This window comes from Melospiza georgiana, chromosome 4, assembly GCF_028018845.1.
Source record: "Melospiza georgiana isolate bMelGeo1 chromosome 4, bMelGeo1.pri, whole genome shotgun sequence".
In the NCBI taxonomy this organism is placed as follows: domain Eukaryota; kingdom Metazoa; phylum Chordata; class Aves; order Passeriformes; family Passerellidae; genus Melospiza; species Melospiza georgiana.
Window position 1 is genome coordinate 23,801,216 of NC_080433.1, and position 18,411 is coordinate 23,819,626.

General features: G+C 40.9%; 1 protein-coding gene and 1 long non-coding RNA gene across 2 annotated transcripts in view; one reads left to right on the plus strand and one right to left on the minus strand.

Annotated features, from left to right (window-relative positions):
- Positions 1-18,157, plus strand: part of NTF3 (neurotrophin 3) — a 47,095-nt gene extending 28,938 nt beyond the window's left edge. Inside the window, exon 2 of the mRNA XM_058021908.1 lies at positions 17,078-18,157. Coding sequence (XP_057877891.1) covers positions 17,078-17,872 — 795 coding nt within the window. The 3' untranslated portion in view covers positions 17,873-18,157. The remainder of the gene's footprint in view (positions 1-17,077) is intronic.
- On the minus strand, positions 41-17,452 carry LOC131082220 (uncharacterized). The gene is made up of 3 exons (XR_009114344.1): positions 17,368-17,452; positions 17,135-17,243; positions 41-860 (listed from the first exon to the last, which is right to left on the minus strand). It is a non-coding gene; the product is annotated as an uncharacterized LOC131082220 (long non-coding RNA).
- Positions 18,158-18,411: the final 254 nt, after the last annotated feature.

Sequence of the window (18,411 nt, forward strand, 5' to 3'; positions counted from 1 at the left end):
GACAGTAGTACATGTTTGGACTCAGGTGTTTATTATTTCTTATTAGTAGAACAGTCTCATCACTGTGAGTTCGGCAGCTTTTCATTAGAAGGCACAAAATGGCTAACAATCTCTTGTTACAAGGTCTTTTAAAACTAAGCTATCTAATTAAGAACTGACACCCAGATTATTTTCCCTTTTAACCCAATAACTGATCCCAAAGAGCCCGCAATGTGGACTTTTCTTCCCAATTACAAAATGCCACCCAAACCCATGAAGAAGAAGGAAGAAGCATGAAGAAGAAACCCAGAATGACACCCTGTGCCCTCCATCTTGCTTCCATCCGCAACATATTGAAAATCCCAAAACCTAAATTTCTCACCAAGTGATACACCTACACTATAATCTTTTCTATAATCTATTTCACACTTTTGTGGATTCTAGTCTGTCTTGAAGTCTAGGAAACTTTCCTCATGAATGAGGGTCAAAGTTAGTGCTCCCCTGGGGGTCATGGCACCTCAGAGCAGACAGATAAATATTCCCGGTGCCCTGGGTTTCCACAGGAGAGAATCCTGGAGCTATCAGTATCAGGCAATCCACACAAATAAAAATTTAAGAACATCCAAACTGCTGCGGAAGCTTTGGCTGCAATTTTATTTTTTAGGAAACCAAAGAACCTAACTGCAAATCACAACACAAAACAAAATTAATTTTTGGTACTACTCAATGAAGTGTGCTGCTGCAGGAACCAGCAGGTCCAAACCTAGAAGCTTCTCTGGCCTCTGCTTGCATTGACTTCTTCCAGTCCAGCCCTGTCACACCACAGGCCTCCTGTGCACCTCAGGCAGGTCAGCTCCTCTCTTTTGCAGAAAGATTTTCACCTGCAAAACAGGAATCGCTGGGGCACCATTCAGCCTAGTGGGAATACCATGACAGTAAATACTACAAAAATTCCAAATCTCAAGTTTCCCGAAACTGAGGAGAGCAAAAGGGCTTGTCTAGAGCCACAATTCAGGCAGTTGTCTCCACCAAAAAGCCTCTAATGGGATGACAGGACATGACAAAAAAAAAAAAAAAAAAAAAAAAAAAAAAGGGATTTCACCACCACCAGAGCCATGCCCTTTCTCAAGCATAAGCTGTACAATGCAAGGACTTTGAAGCAGCACATCTGTGTATCTGTGTCCATGGTGTACAGGCAAGCCTCTGTCTGACAGAGATTTTGATTTAAAAAACAACATGAAAAACACTAGTATAGATCTGGCCTATGCCTACGTCATGTTTCCAGGTTGAGTCCACCTGGAAACAACCAGAGGCACAATCAGGTACAGACAGATGGAGCTGCCTTCCACAAGCAGAGACATTGAGAGAGTGAAGATCCATGCCACACTGAACTGTGTCTTCAAGTGCCACATGAATTTGGGACATTTCCAGGGAGGGTGACTCTACTGCTTCCCTGGGTAATCTGTTCCAATGCTTTACAACACTTTTTGTGGAGAATTTTTTCCTAATATTGCAGTCCCTGATTGATTCTGCTTTACATCAGTGCCTCTGATACAGGCTCAGTTAAAATTTCATGGTTGAGCTGGTGCAACTTGTCTATGTGATCCTTCTTAAAATGATTTGATTTTTTTTTTCCCCACCAGGAGAACAAACAGAAACTGAACTGATAGCAAGCAGATTAATCTACTGAAAAGACATTGTGTCAGGGTTATGGTTTGGAATATTTGAAGAATGTGAATATTGATAGAACAGAATCAGAAAGAGAGGTCGCCCTTCTTTTGTCACTTGTGCTTAGTTTGCACACGTTTCATTTTATCAGCTGCAGAGGAGTTTTTCCCAGTCTAAACCAGTGTTAGAGAAAGAGGTGAGGCACAGGAACACCAAGAGTGAGAACTTTTGAATTAGTAAACTGAACAATCTGGACCATATTTAACCACATACATTTCATACACAGAAGAATTATGGGAAGGCATGAAAAAAAAAACCACTTGTGAAGATGCTAAATGCAATTTATTCAAAGAAATAAGATCAAAAGAAGTGTTTGAGCAGGAAAAAAATTATGCTGTATGCAAAGCAAAAAGAAAAAAAAATTAGTAAAAACAAATCCTCCTTGGCATTTACTCCAGAGAATACTAGAAAAACAAAATGATAATTAAGCTTCTGTGTTGCATTACTTTAAAAATTCACTTGAATGAAAGCAAGCAGTACAATAATGAACTGAGACACAGAGCACTGTTTAATTAGAGGTTGAATTTAAGGGAGTTTATAAGAGCAACACTTAACAGAGAACAACTTGGTTGAGCTTATTGTTATGGAAAAGAGAGAAAAAAGTTGTGGTGTGTTAAATGGCATTTATAAAATTGGAGAGTCTGATCAAACTGATCCAGATTAGTCCTCCCCAGTTGAAAGACTTTAAAATTAGGTCAGGGGGATGAAAGGAGAGCTGAGTCTGAACTGTTTTGTACAAAGGCATATGTCACAAATGTGACATATGGAACACGTTACTGCTCAAGAAGAGAGCATGAATGTTTTCAGGAAAGAAAATGACAGGGCACTCCATAAGGAAATTTACAACCATGGAAGCTTCAAAAAGAATACAATTCCTATTTATTTGAGTATTTGTTTAGGGGAGTCAAGCACTGCCTGTGCTCCAAAGTATAAGCATTATTTATTCTTCTTTGCACCTTCCTAACGATGGTGTTTGTGGGGTTTGGTTTGTTCCATTTTCATTGGGCTGCAATTTTGCCTTCCCAGAACACAAAGGACAAGGAGCTACTAACATTTTAAGGGCTATGTTCTTTAGGTTCAATAGTAGTGGCTTAGAAACCTTCTCTTTTATTGTATTATTTTCTGCTTTCACAAGGAGTTTAATAAGTGAACACTTTTCAGTACAAAACAGTCCTTGAACAAGTTGAGAACAAGACTGTTCCTCAGTCTCCCTGCTAGGTATTTCAGATTCCATCTCCTGAAGGAAAATACTGAACACTAATACAGAACTTCAATTTCAAATCTTGAACCTGAGACCTTACTGTAGCCTGAAAATTTCTCTTCAGTTAGAAACAAATTAAAGAAAATGGAGGGGTCATTCATTGTCTTTACACCATGTATAAAACTCTCATTTTCACTGACAAAAATTGAAGGTTAGGAGGAAGGCAAAGAAGCTACAATACATTTTTGTGGAGTGATACCTGCATTAAAGACATTTCTTCCGTTAGAATGTAGATGAACTAGTCTCCTTTCTTGCAGTAATGCTGGTTTTTTCTTCCACATAGCTGTAGACCAGCACAACCAGCTTCAGTCTAAGCTCAGTATTATTCCCAAATTAAAGGAAAAGGAAATAATTTGGTGAACTGCTGATCTTAGCTTCAATTTGGTGATAGAGCACAGAAAAGAGGACAAGAAGATAATTTTGTTTTACCAGCTTGATGTTCAGCTATTTGTATATTCCATTTTTCAATATTCTTAGAGACCTGCCACTGAAAGATCTTCCAAAAACAGTCACACTTTCTTCATCCAGATAAATCTGAAGAAGCACCACACAAGTCTGCAGAGTTATTTTAAATCTAAAGAGTATTTTAAGTCTATGCAAGCAACTTTTAAGCAGAAGACACAGCATTGTTTCTTAAATTCCTCCAGTTTATTTGGAATCATGCTGATTGTGAGCATTAACACCTGACCCATTCCCTATTGGGTTTCCTCATAACAGTTTACCATTACTGACATTAGCTCAAGAGAAAACCAAGCCAGCTCAGACTTTATGCCAGATTATGACCTCAGTTTTATGCAACTCAGTCTGCAGTCGCCTGCTTTCTGTGTGACCAAAAGCAGAGTTTGGCCTCAAACTTTAGTTTTAAAGAGTTGCATACACACAACTGTTTCCAAGCATAACACCATTCAATAATTTAAAATGGGAATAAATATCCTTTTCAATTTTCCCTAATTTCTAGCAGTCTGAAAATACATGTCTTACCTTTACTGGATAACTCTTGCAAAGTATTTTGCTTTTAAACCCAACTTCTGCCCATGCCCTTGAGTTCCATGGTCCAGACAGTCTGAAACCCCTAGGCTTGACCTGCCAGGTTCTCTTTTGCTTTCCACTCTTCTTATCTCAATCAAAGCCCTACTGGAGATATGACATCCCAAACTGTGACTTCAAATAAATGCAGACAAGAAAGAGGCCTTCATGACACTGTCAAGGAAGAAATTTCTGAGGCTTGAGGTGCTCTCAGCCCAGAGATGTTGGTTTAGGGTGAGATAATGGGAGCACAGGACAGAAAAGAGGCTTGTGTGTGGTTTTGTCTTTTCCTAGGAGGGCACAGGAGATATCTCCTGAATATGTGTAGGCTTTCCTTCACCTCCAGCCATAGGAAGAGCTGCTTTCCATCCAAAAAGCCCTTTACTCCTGCATGCAGCTCAGCAAAACTCTTTGTGTTCTCACTGTCAAAAAGGCCTGAGAACTTTTTATCTCCTTTACATGCAGTTATCCCAAGACATTGACTGACCTCTCACCTTTGTAAAATGTTCCCCCATATGTTTGCCTCCCCGAAGTTCCTAAGGATGTGATTGCTTTGTTTTGTTTTTGCAGTGGGCTCCTTTCCATATTTTCTAGTAACAGACTGCGAGCAGGTTAGGAAGGTCCTTCAGAGGACTTACGGATTATGCTCCCCAGTTTTCCAGCATTAGTAATATCCTATCTCATTTGAACACAGGCCTTTACCTCAGAATTTACACAGGATGCTTTTGCTACTCACCACATGTTGCCAGAGCTGGTACCTCGTCAGGAATATAAAAGGGAAGGAGGATTGTCTCCCCCCTTCCCTAGCCTTGCTCCCATGGCTGTTCAAGCTCAGCTTGCTCAGAACAACTCTTCCTGCAGCCAGAGGAGCAGGGACCACTCACCCAATACTCCCTGCTGAGAGGAAGTGGGTGGAGAGGGGATACTGAGATGACAGAAGTGCAGAGAGCCCAAGCTTCACCCCACTCTGCTTCCTCGCTGGCCAAAAGAGCTGGCTGGGAGCATGGGAGAGTAAACCGCTCCAGGGGAAAAGAAAAAAAAAAGAAAAAAAAAAGAAAAAAATGAGAGGATGAAGTAATTGACTTTTGTAGCAGAGCAAAGGGAATGCAACTTGTGGTGGAGGGAAGATAGGGAGGAACTGTGACTGACTCACAATATATTCAGTTCCCCGCTCCTGGGGAGATGCAGCTGTGCATCTCCCCTCGTTTAGGCTGTAAAGTTACACCATCGTCCAAAGTAAGCATCCCTAATTCTCCTACTTCCTGAAGCACAACAGTGTTTGGCTCCTTTTTAATCAGGGATTTCTACTGTACAAATTGAAGTCTAGGATCAGGCTTTTCCTATGTGCAGAATTAAAAATCCTTCCCTTGATTGTTTTGTCAGTTCCTGGGGAAAACTACTGAACTGTTACAGCCGATTTACATTGGCCTGAACTTTTTTTAAAGCTCATTCCAAGTTATTCTTAATTCCTCAAGACACCTGAGATGTTGTGCATGAGCTAGCCACGGACACCTTTGGCAATGCTTTCCACATCTTTTTCCTTCCCTCTGCTTGCTTCCCAGTTACATCTGACCTCACTCAAGTAAGGACTGTTTCCCTTTTCTACCACTTCAGTAGAAGAAATAATGGCATGGAATTACTTCTGATTTTGGCCAGCTTTGGTTAAGGCCAGCAGAGTGTGGGGAAGAAGCTGAAGGAAGAGGCTAATCCAGTCTGTAGAACTGACCTAGGCCAGCCCAGACCTCACGAGAGGAAGGTCTGAAGGCCCACTCTCCCATTTTCTTCCCATGTGAACTTTAGCTTGCATAACTTAAGAAAAGTCATACAACATACCTGGGTTTCACTTTCCAAACTGCAAAACAACCCCAGCCCTCTCTTACCTTCTGTTAACAGGGAAGTTGGAACTAGATGATCCCTGAGGTCCCTTCCAACCCAAACCATTCCATGACTGTGATTCTGTGAATTTTGGGATGGTTAGATGGGAGTAGGATCCTTTTGTGAAATATATAAAGTGTGCATTTGAAAAGAGGTGACGAGAAGTCTGCTAAAAAATTACTCTTTCCATTCCTGCTTCCCATACCCTGAGAATTACTTCAAATCTACCCTTCTATAATTTTTTTCACAACCAGAATTTCTTCAGTAAGAAGGGATTTTTCTAAAATACTGTGTAAGGAGATGTATGACCAGCTGTGGTCCATCTCATTTGCCTCCTTCACATGCCCAGTTTAAGACTTTTCTTTTCTGTCAAATATCTGGAGATCATATATTGGGTGAGAGACAACACTTGTTAAAGTACTCCCAGCTCTAAAATTCCACTTTCAATGATTTTTGGCAAGGGGGAGCAGGGAATGCATTGTGTATCAACAGCAAAATGGTATCTGGATTGAAAGATAAGAAAAACCTCCATGGCTTCCAAAAACACAAGGCCATTTTCAGATGAGTTTTGGACCTGGCAGAGGTGCAGAGCTTGCATTAGTACAGTGGGAGAACACAGAAATCATGCTTTGACTTTGAAAAGGCTTCTAGAGATCCTGATTTGCAAATTATTGGACATTTTGGATGGAAATTAGCAGAGCATTCAAACATGAGCTGAACATGTGAGCAGTCTGCACTGTAGCAGGGTGACTCACAAACTTAAAAGTCAGATATTCTGCTAGACTAGGACCAGAATACTCTTGCCACCCTTGAGCATTAATCCCCAAATATAGTCAAACTCATGGTAAAGTGTGAACTGAGAGTTGAAACTGGAACACTTCCACATCGCAAGGAGAATTGCATACAGGAAATTTTATCCACATGCACATTGATGAACTGGGGGACTCCCAAGCAAAGTTCCTTTTCAGGCAGAATTCTACCAGGAAAAAAATGCAGAGGAGCTGGATTTGCCAGAACAGTCCTTACCCTCAGGACAGGTCTATGTGTAAACTGTTATTTGCTATAAACTAATGCAATTAGCAGGATGACTTTTTTGCTCTGAAGGGGCAATGGCTTTTTGAAAGACTCAGATGCAGTGGGAAAAAACACAAGCCTGTCATGGGCATACATTGTATTTGTGAGCTCTTCTCCATAAGAGAGGCTCAAGGGCTTCACTCTGCCCCTGGGAGCAGCTCTAAGAGAGTCCTCATGATTTTACCAAGAGAAGTTGTTGGTAGAGGCAATGTCTCCTATTAACAATCTTATTTAACAGGTCAGAACAAACGAGCTCTTTCTGTACAAATCTCTTTTTAAAGTCTGACATCTTTTGCAAAGAAGCAAACTTCTAAACTTACCCATCACCTAACACTTCTGTTTCACCAGAAATAAAAGACTCCTTTTTCTCTGAGAATGAGTTTAAAAACTTCATTTTAAGCTAGTTGTGAGCGAGCTACTGAACCTGTGCAAAGGGCATGGAAAAGATGTTAATTATACACAGTAATGCTAATTTCACATCACAGTTCTGATCGAAACAATGCAGTTGCATGCTGTATGTTAAAATAAAGTTCAAATATCAGCTGTATGTAATTACATTGTCTTCCCCTCCCTCTCTTATTGTACAAAAGCTTTGTCCAATTAATGCTGATTTCACTGAATTCCTATGGTGTTTTTAAAATAATTGGATCAGGTCTGGGATCCTTTTCTTAAGAATGCTGCATCAGATACATTGCACCTGCAAGCCTAATGAGATTTTTTGTATCTGGGGGTTGTGAACCTTTGAGGAATAGGGAGAGGCCAATTCAGAGAGCAGTCTTTGACTCACTGAGTGGCCATGGATGTATTTGCATGTGGATTCAGGGAAACGCGGAGTCACGGCCTCTGGAAAAGCAAACACAGGTGCTGTTCTGCGTGAAATGCAGCAGCTCTTCCCCGGCAAGGCTCAGTGCTTGGCACAAACTCCAGAGCAGCAATGCTGTCTCTTCTAAACTATCTTAACACTGGAAGGAGCTGCCCAAGAGGTTTAGAGTCCCTCTTCCTGGAGGTGGGAACGACTAGATATGGCACTCGGCGCCCTGGGATGGGTGACAAAGTGGTTGGCAGTCACAAGTTGAACTTGATGCTCTTAAAGGCCTTTTCCAACCTTAATGATTTTGTGATTCAGTGATTCTGTACCCTCAGTGCAAACATCTGTGTTCAAGGGTCACATCAGAGCTCTCAGGAAAACAAATAAATGCCCTTTTAAAAAATGTCAATGACAGAAATATCTCAGGTTAACTTCAGGGTCTATTTTAATTCTACCCAGATAAAAGCTCACTTCATTTCTATAGCAATCCTCATATTACCTGTATTTCTTTTTCCTTGTGGGTGCGCGTCCTGTCTGTACTCATAAATCAGGCTTAGGAATACAAGATTTTTCACAATGAGACTCACACTTTTGAATTTACATCCCTTGCTTTATTCTGTTTGTTTGTTGGATTTTACTATTTTCCTTATTTCACAAAAGAAAAAGGAAATCAGATGATGTCAAAAATGACAGAAGTTGTTTTTAGCTTCTGAAACAAAAAAAAAAAAAATCCAGAAACTCTTTTGCTTTCAATGTAAAATCTTGCAAAATAATGATATATTGAAAAACTGAAAAGAGTTTTCCCTTCAAGTTTCCAAATAGCAGAGAAACTAACAGAGTGGTTTTTTAGTGCCAAGGTTTTTTGGTTTGGGTTTTTTTTTTCCCCCTAAAAAAGTGAGTTGTCCCGAGGCAATGTAAATGGAAAAACATGTCACACCATCCAGCATCACAGGGTCTCCAGGAGGCTGCTCTTTCTTAGCCTAACAGGAGAGGGACAAAATCAAGATAATCTGAGAGGTGCTTCCCTTTCTCCTCCTGCTACCAAGTTAAACAAAATCCACCTCTGGCATTTTTAAATACAACAATCAGAACAATCTGTTACAAGGCCAGGCTTAAGCCCCCAGAATTGTGGAAGTGAAAGTTTAATCTGGAAGGCTGCTCTCAGCTTTAATTATGGACAACTTAAGCCCTCAAAGCATCTCTCTGATAAAAATAAGAGAAAATGCAAGTACTGCCTGATTTTAATACAAAACAATTAATCAGCCCTGGTTGAGCCAAAGTAGGTCCAGGCTGACTTGAAAAGTTAATGGATCTTCAAACTGTTTCAAGAAAAGACTTAAATGGAGTTTCAGTGCTGTAAGGAAACACGAAACCCAGGCCTCTTTGGTGTGGCTTTGGGTTTGTTACAAACATCTTGCATAGCTGGAAAACTGCTTTTGATGATGGGCCTAACTTCCCTTTCCTCAGCTTAATCCCAGTTTTCCCGATTGCACTCCTTTGCCCCACCCTAAAGCAAATGTTCCCTTTCCCCAATGCTTACACTTTCCAGATCTTTGCCTTGGGTTTCCTGTCACACCCTTTCTGCAAGCTCAAGGCAAATGCTTGCACCTTCAAAGCAGTTTCCTCAAAGGTCAGTTCTACAACCCTTTCAGTCATTTTTGCTTCTCCTTCCCGATTTTCTTTTTGTATGACAATACCTTCCATCTTTCAAGCAGCTTTCCCAATTTTACTGCTTTGCTACAAGAAGCAGCAATTCCTTTCCAGCTCAGCAATGAAATGCCCCAGTATTTTAATTTATTAAATACTGTGCTTTTCCAAAGTTTAGATTCCTGGGTCTGATCAGGTATTGCTCCTTTCTAAGTTTTTTTTTTTTTTGCCTCTATATATCTCTGCTCAACAATAATATTTCTCCAGCACATAAGCTTTTAATTTCTACTTCGGGTTTCATTTTGCAATTTTCTGACAATGTTTTATTTCTCCATCTCCCCAGCAGAGATTGTATTCCTCTTCGCTCACTGCTGTTTGCATCACCTCCAAATTCAGCTGCAAATTTAATTTGCTTGCTGCTTAGCCCTGCTGCTATTAACAAACAGTAATGAAAAGATTAACTAACACACAGTTTATCAACCTAAATTATCCATAATATTTTACTTCTGGAGTTTTCTATTCTTTTGTTTGCAAATTACTTCTGAGGGAAAAAGAATGAAAGTGCAAAGATCAGGGCAAATCTTCTTCTTTTTGTAGAATAAGCACAGGTCCAGTCAAGTCAAGCTGTTTATTCAGCTGTGGACATGACTTTTAGATTTCTTTGTATTTTGGGCAGTTTTCAGAGTTACACAGTGAATAATAAGAAGAAATACTTCCACTATTATTGAAATTATTTACCCCACTACAGCTTTATCTCTGTGATGGTATTGTTTTTATTTCCCTGTAATTCATGCTTTTCTTTGATAGATAACAACATTAGAGGTGGTCTTCCCAGATCCAGCCCGTGCAACACAAAAACCCCAACCTGTCTGACCTCTCAAATATCAGCTGATTTCTGTGTATTCCAGTTTCTGCTGGGGAGCAAAGGCAGTACTCCTACATTGTCAGTAATAACCAAGAAAAACATTTAGAGATTGCTCCAATATCAGAGATGTGAGAATCACAGAATGGCCTAGGCTGGAAGAGACCTTAAAGGTCGCTTTGCCCTACTCCCTGCCAAGTGAAGGGACACCTTCCACTATCCCAGGTTGCTACAAGTCCCATCCAGCCTGGCCTGCAACACTGCCAGGGACGGGGCAGCTTCTCTGGGACACCTGTGCCAGGGCCTCAGCACCCTCACAGGGAACAGTTTCTTCCTGGTATCTAGTCTAAACCTGCTGTCAGTGTGTAGCAATTGCCCCTTGTCCTGTCACGCCAGGCCCTTGACAAGAGTCTCTCTCCATCTTTCCTGTAAGTTCCCTTCCAGTACTGGAAGGCCACAATGAGGTCACCTCAAAACATTTTATTTTCCAGGCTGAACAATCCCAATTCTTCCCACTTTTGCTCTCTCAGTAGAGGAAAATCAGCCAGCTCTTTGACGGAGAACCCAAAGGATGTCAGGATATATACCTGCAGTAATGAAATACCACAATCATTCCATAGACCTTCTTTCTTTGCAGATACAAAAAGTAACAAACAGACATTTAGACTTGACAAAACTCTTCCAACACACCAGGGAAATTGGGATCCCAGCCTTCAAACCCCTCATTCTGACCTCCTCAATACACAGAATAATCAGTCTGCTGCTTAATGCAAAATGATACCATGGCAGTGGGGCATAGACAGACAGGTGTAAACACGTAAATACGTCACAGAAGTGTCAGTGAGGGATGGAACTGGAATGGAAAACGACCTTGTTGTGACTGAGAAAAGGCTGCCTACTCCTATATCTGATTATAGACCTGGAGATGCAGCTGGGATGGGTGATATCATACAGGACATTATTAATAGTGCATTCCCCCAGTGGGATTGTGAGAGGATGCTGAGGACTGCCAAATGCCTCCAGGGAGCTCTCACATGCCCTGGTGTGGGTGGCAAGGGAGGGAGGTGCAGGTCCAAAACCTGACAAGAATTAACTGTGCACAATGTGTGAGAAGTAGCAGCTGTTCCAAAGAGTGAGGTAAGCACAGAGGAACTGCTCCTGACCTTTCTCTTGTAATCAGGCAGATATGTGTCCAGCAGCCTCCTCTTGATTTCCAAAAAAATGCAGATATTTCTGTGGAAGGATCAAATGTAGACACACACCTGCCATTGCAATCACCTGTGTGACTCTACACAGCTCATCTGACAGTGCAGAACACAGACTGCTCCTTGCAGCAGAGGTGTTATCACAGAACTGGCCCTCAGGAAGATGTCACCGGTTGGGAAAGCTTTCCCCAGTGATGAGTAGGGTCATGGCCACCCCCCACAGTGTTATGGGTTGGCTCCAAATGCAGAGGAGTTTTACATGCTCGGCTGAGCAGATGTCCTGCTATGCTTTGCTCAGCCCGTCATTTGAAAAAGGAATGTCAGTGACTCTGTGGGCTGAACTCCATTTCCATAAGAAATTAAGTATACACCTTTCACTGGAGGTTATTGGGGCTCAGTGCTCAGATGTGTCTTCTCTTTTATAAATGGCCTTAAGTAAATTAATTAATACATCTGTGAGCTGCTGCAGAGATGAAGAAACCTTGGTGGGCTCCCCCTCAGATTTGCAGCTGCACTCCACTGCCAGTGTGCCAGCGGAATGGATTAGTTTCCAATCCCCTCACTCTAACTTCCAGTTTGGTTGTCCCTCAGGATGGGAGGGTTAACACTTTGGGCTGGCATCAATTGGTTTTGTCTCTGAATTCTTCAGCTTCTCAAAGGGCCTAGCTCTTGTGAAAGCTTTAGTTTCAATCTGTCTCTGTTGAAATTTCCATATCCTGAGAAGTAAAAGCATTCAGGAGGGTGTCTGCAGGGACATTCAGCACTCTCCAGCAACCTACCTTCATAAATCCATCTTGTACAAACAGTTGATTACTATTCTGAAATACAGTGCAAATTTTCAGACACAGTTATGTCACATCCCCACCTTCTTGAACATTCAGAACATTCAGAATTCTTTTCTTGTTCTGTATCTTCCCCATGTCCCCCAAACACAGAGGAAGAGGGCTGCATTTCTTCACAACATAGTTATTAGGAAGAGGGAATCAACAGGGCAGTCCATGACTTGGGAGGTTGTGGAAGCTGTGTTCAGCAGTGACAATAATCATGCTTTCCTCTTTGGTAAAAGCTTGGAAAAGCTGTCAGCCACCACAAAGGATTATTAGTTGCTTGGTCTGAAGAGCTGAAGCTGCTCCTTAATTTTTAAGGAAGTGCCAAACACTTCAAGCTGGCTTACCTAAGTCATGTGGGGTATTACAATTCTAAATGTAAAAATCACCAGTCACTTTTCCTTCTATTCCACTTTCTCTTAGCAATGACTTAGAAGTAAATACTTGGGCAGTCTCCCACAGTACTAGGCTTTCATGCTTTCTGCAGAACATTTTAAACGATGTCTCGCTCTTCCCCTGTGTGCGATGTTCAGAAACTGATCAGAATAAATCACCACAAACAAAACTAAACAAAATTTTTCACTACTAAATAAAGTGGTGAGTCTGGAAAGGGAGGCAAATGGTTTGCCAGAGTTTATTAGGGATTGAATTTATCAATGGAAGGAAGAGGTAAGTTTATTAACTTCTTCTTAAATGTAGACCTTGAGCCACCTAGCTCAGACAGAATTATTAGCCTGCTAAAACTGCAGCGATAGGCAGGAATACAAACCAAAAAAATAGAGTAAAGCCACATTTGGGAGATAATCAGATTTGAAATGCATGAACTTTTGTTTTCTGTGTTCTTTGCTTTTCCTCTCTGAGCCACAAATGTCAGCAGTCTCCAAGTCCAATTTGCTTAGTGCAAACCAGCCACAACCACAGCCAAAATGAACTTTTGTCAGGAATTTACATGTGGAAAATTCCAAGAAGAACCATGAAGAACAACAAAAATATCTCACTAGCATCACCTAACCAAGGAAAATAATTTCACTTGGGAAAAATCTTTCCACTTGTAATGAACAATCTGAATTGAAAAACAAAACAAAACAAAACAAAAAAATCCCAGTGAAAGAGCAGAAAAGGTCACATGAAGGATTTAATTCTTGTGAGATTTTTAGACCATTCTCCAAAAGGCCAGAGAAAGAGCTGCTTGTGCTGAAGTAGCTTCTGCTGAGGTTCACAGAATCCTGGGCCCTCCAGGAACCTGGAATTTGAGTCAGTATTCCCTCAGACAGGGCACATATGCTGAAATCATGCCCCCAATCTGAGTCCTCTCTATAGATAATTTACTCACTGGTCTGCACTGAGAAAGCATTTGTTCTGCTTTGTGATTTGCATTGTGGAACTTCTGGAGGCATGGCCAGAAACACCAGAATTATTTGCTTTGAAAATATGAAAAGATAGACATTTTAATGTTTTACATTTTCCTCTCCTTTTTACAGATTTAACAAAACACATGCCAAATAAATCTCAAATTATCTGCAGTTCAGACAGGCACAATGTTCCATTTTGGGCAAAGAGCCATTCATCAAATGCAATACTCCCCAGACCTGCAAACAAATATACTTTTAATGTGTCTTATAACCACATTACAGACAAGGCCATAAACCAGCTGGAGTTTTCCAGTAACACTCATTTCTCCTATCTAAAATAGTGCTTTAGACATACTCTGAGGTGCTGGACTTCATCGACAGCCTGACAATTTTTAGTCATGGACTGCAACTTCTGAACAGCACTTTATGAACCTCCTAGGTCAGAGGAACTCCCTGAAAACTATAATCTCACCAATCTTTGTGGTTTTGCCAAAGATTTGCACCCAGAAAAATATAAATATTTGTTCTAAAACCTTTTTACTTTTGCAGCAAATAATCTGCAAAATAAATCAAACTACAGGTTGAATTTCAAAGTTAGCATCATTCCCACCAAATCCGTAAGATGTTTCACATGAAGTTCAGGAAAACACTTTTCAACATTTTTCTCATTAATGGAGTTCCTCCACAGAGAAGAAAACCAGCTCATTTTAGCTTCTCCAGCTCTCAGGTCCCCAGCCCTTCCTTTCTGTGTGCAGCATGACATTGAGGAGAGCCTGCAGGAACTCCAGCCTTACTTTTCCCACCTCATCACACTCCAACTTGTGTGTTTTGCTAGTGCCACTTAATTTTGAGACTGAGCAGAGCAGGGCTTACATGCAGCTGCATGTTGGCATGAATAGTGCTTCTGGCTTTTGAGCTGAGCCATATCAGAGCTTTGCTCACCATCCTGTGGGCTTGTGTGTCATCTCATGTGTGGATTCTGGGTGCTGCAAGAAATCTGCTCAATGACATCTGTTTAATAATATTTTTACTGTTTTTAAAAGAAAATCCTATGCTGAGGGAAGGTGAAATTGCACAGCAGCTGCACAGACAGAAAAGTCTGGGCTCTGAGATCCATCTACATTAAGTTAGTATTTATTCAGGTATGACAGTAATTGTATGGTAACTGAACATCTTCGATTTTTTTCCCCCCTCAAAAGCAAAACATTACTGCAGGCAACAGTCTAGATTTAGGTGAACTCACACTGTGACAAACTGAGAATGGAGAAAACACATTTCTTGTCCTTAAAAGGACAGCTCACACATACACAGAGGGTAGCTCTGATATTGCTGCTGTTCCAAACTGCAAAGTGGGGACTCAATCTTGCAAAAAGGAGTTTTGTTTAGAGTGGATAAAACGTTCTTCAGCTAAAGATTTTTTTCTTCTTTTTTCCTTTGCCTTCTGAAACAGAAAATGGCTCACCCTCTAAGCAGAAAATGGTGATTTTTTTTTTTAAGTGGAAAATTTTCTGTTCAGGAGGGAGAGGATCCTTCCCCTTATCTCAGCACTGGTGATGCACATCTGGAGTGCTGTGTCCAGTTCTGAGCTCCTTAGTACAGGAGCAAATCCATGAAAATTATTAAGGATTAGGACAACTGTACCTCAACAGGCTGACAGAGCTGGGGCTGTTCATGCTGCAGAAGAGAAGTTCCAGGGGGATTTTATTGAAGTGCAGAGATACCTCACAGAAGGGATCAATAAAGATGGAGCCAGGCTCTACTCAGGTGTGTCCATGATAGGACAGAAGGCAATGGGAAAAAACTGAAATATAGGAAACACTGCTGATACATGAAATATATTTTTGCGGAGTTTAAGGGTGGTGAAACACCGGAGTGGCTTGTCTAGAGGTTGTGGAGTCTCCATCCATGTAGATATTCCAGGTCTGAGTAGGCAGAGCTCTCTGCAAGCTGCCCTATCTGATACTCCTGCGAGCAGTGAGATTGGCCTACATAATGTCCTGAGGATCCTCCCATCTGTCCCACGGTCTGTGACTTTGTGCTCTCATCCCAGAGTGCCAGAGGTCTCTGACATGTGGCAGATGTGTTTGCAAAGCAGGAAAATCAAATTCAAGGCTTTCCTGAGTAATTTGAAGGAGTATTACAGTCAGGGTTTATCACAGACTATGAGGGTGCTCCAAGAGGAGTTTTGTATTTTCTCCTTCAATCCACTACTTGTGCAGCAAATTTATAAGCAGGTGTGATCTTTAGTGAATGGTTCACATCCATGACTTAGGATTTTACATTGAAAATTGATTTAATTTAAATATTAATGATAATACCAAATATACAGGTGTCCAAATATACAAGGAAAAAAAATCTGTCCTCCCTGGACAGTTGCTCCTGGGTCTCAGCTACACAAACAAGATGACAGAAAGGCTTAAAAAATAAGTGACAAATGAGCTTCTAGAATATGGACAGAAGGTAGAATTAGAAGGAGACCACAGGAAGCCGAACAGAGCAGTACATGGCAAAGTACCAAGAAGTAGCACACTTTTAGAAATGGTTTTCAAAATACTGAACCATTGAACAAGATTTTTGAGTTTTAGGAGACGGTGGGGAGAGGGATGACCCCAATCTGTCCTTGAATATTTCTAACTGATGTCAGCTTTGTTTCACCTTATATAAATGTAACTTCTTAAAAAACCACCAAGAAAAGATCCCCAGTCCTGAAAACAACTCCCACAAAATGGGAGTTGGGTCACTGGGTCCTTCTGAATTCCCCACTTGTATCATAGAGGCCTAATAACCACTTTCTGATTTGACTGCATCATTTTCCTTCAGGAACCCTTTCCCTTACTAGAGAGAGAAAGAAAACAAAAGCACTATTGAAACACAGGATTTATTTCCTTCTTATGGTAACATTAAATAGAAGCCACTTGATAAATATGAATTAGATGAGTCTGAGAGATCTCAGCACACAAAACCTGACAACAGTTAGCAAAGTCAGAACTTTTTCATTTCACATAGTGAAACAGTTTTGTACTGTGCATGATCCTGCAAGTTTGAAATTAACTTCTCTGTGGAATAAACTCTGTGGAAGTAACTTCGCCTCTCTCTGCTGCCAAGCCCAGGCCATGCTATCCCAAGAACTACCTACCTCTGCAGAGAAAGGCTTAGCTGATATATATGCCACTAGGCATGGAAAGGGGAAAAGCAAGGCCTAAAATATAGCTGAAATATTGAAAAAACAAAATTCAGAAGACAGTTTGCATTCATTATAAAGTATAACAAATAGCATCTTCAAAGAAACACACAACCTGTTTCCATACCTCTATATATGTCTCATATCTTAGTAACATAGATGTTACTAAAGAAATCCCAATTTTCATGTTTACAGCCTCTAGCAAACCTCCCTCTTGGACTGTTTTAACATTGACTCTCTGTTTCTTTGCAGATCTTACAGGTGAACAAGGTGATGTCCATCTTGTTTTATGTGATATTTCTCACTTACCTTCGTGGCATCCAGTCTTCCAACATGGATCAAAGGAGTTTCCCAGAAGATTCGATAAATTCTCTTATTATTAAACTCATTCAGGCAGACATTTTAAAAAACAAGTTTTCTAAGCAGATGGTAGACATTAAGGAAAACTATCAAAACACAGTGCAGAAAACAGACGCTCAGCAAGACATAGACAGAGAGGAAAATGTGAAATCAGACTTCCAGCCAGTTTTCTCAGTGGATACAGATCTCTTGAGGCAGCAGAGACGCTACAATTCTCCCCGCGTCCTTCTGAGTGACAACACGCCGCTGGAGCCGCCGCCCCTGTACCTCATGGAGGATTACATCGGGAATTCCATGGTGGTGAACAGAACCTCCCGGCGGAAGAGGTATGCAGAGCACAGGGGCCACCGGGGGGAATACTCCGTTTGTGACAGTGAAAGTTTGTGGGTCACGGACAAATCCTCCGCCATCGACATCAGGGGACACCAGGTGACTGTTCTGGGAGAAATTAAAACGGGCAACTCTCCAGTTAAGCAATACTTTTACGAAACGAGGTGTAAAGAGGCCAAGCCTGTAAAAAATGGCTGCCGCGGCATCGATGACAAGCACTGGAACTCCCAATGCAAGACATCCCAAACTTATGTCAGAGCACTGACTTCAGAAAACAACAAACTGGTGGGCTGGAGGTGGATACGGATAGACACCTCCTGTGTGTGTGCCTTGTCCAGGAAAACAGGAAGAACATAGATCTGCATCTCTTTGCTATATAAATTATTACTTTAAATTATATGATACGCATGTAGCATATAAATGTTTATATTGTTTTATATATATTATAAGTTGACCTTATTTATTAAACTTCAGCAAATCTACAGTATATAAGCTTTCTCTCTCAATAAACAAGAGCAAAGGGTGTGTGCCTTTACCGTGGCCAACTCCGGGGTTTTTTAGACGATGTTTGTGACACTGCTTGTCGGCAGCATACCTTAACCTTCCTGTAAAATCTGTAAAATCAGTATTTTTCATTCAGTATTGTCAAAACGGTGACTGTCATTTAGTAAACTTGTTAAAAATCAGATCAATGCCAAGACTTGTGTACATATTTATATTCCCTGCTCTATACATTCATATTTAATTGGATCTTCAGTGTTGACTCCTCACCACCAAAAAAAAATGGACCAAAATACACGTTGCAGCCTGCAGATGATGTCAAATTTTCAGGCATCAGGTAGCCCTAAAATATAGTTTCTGTGTACGCCAGTTTTGCCAGTGAAATGACCATTTTC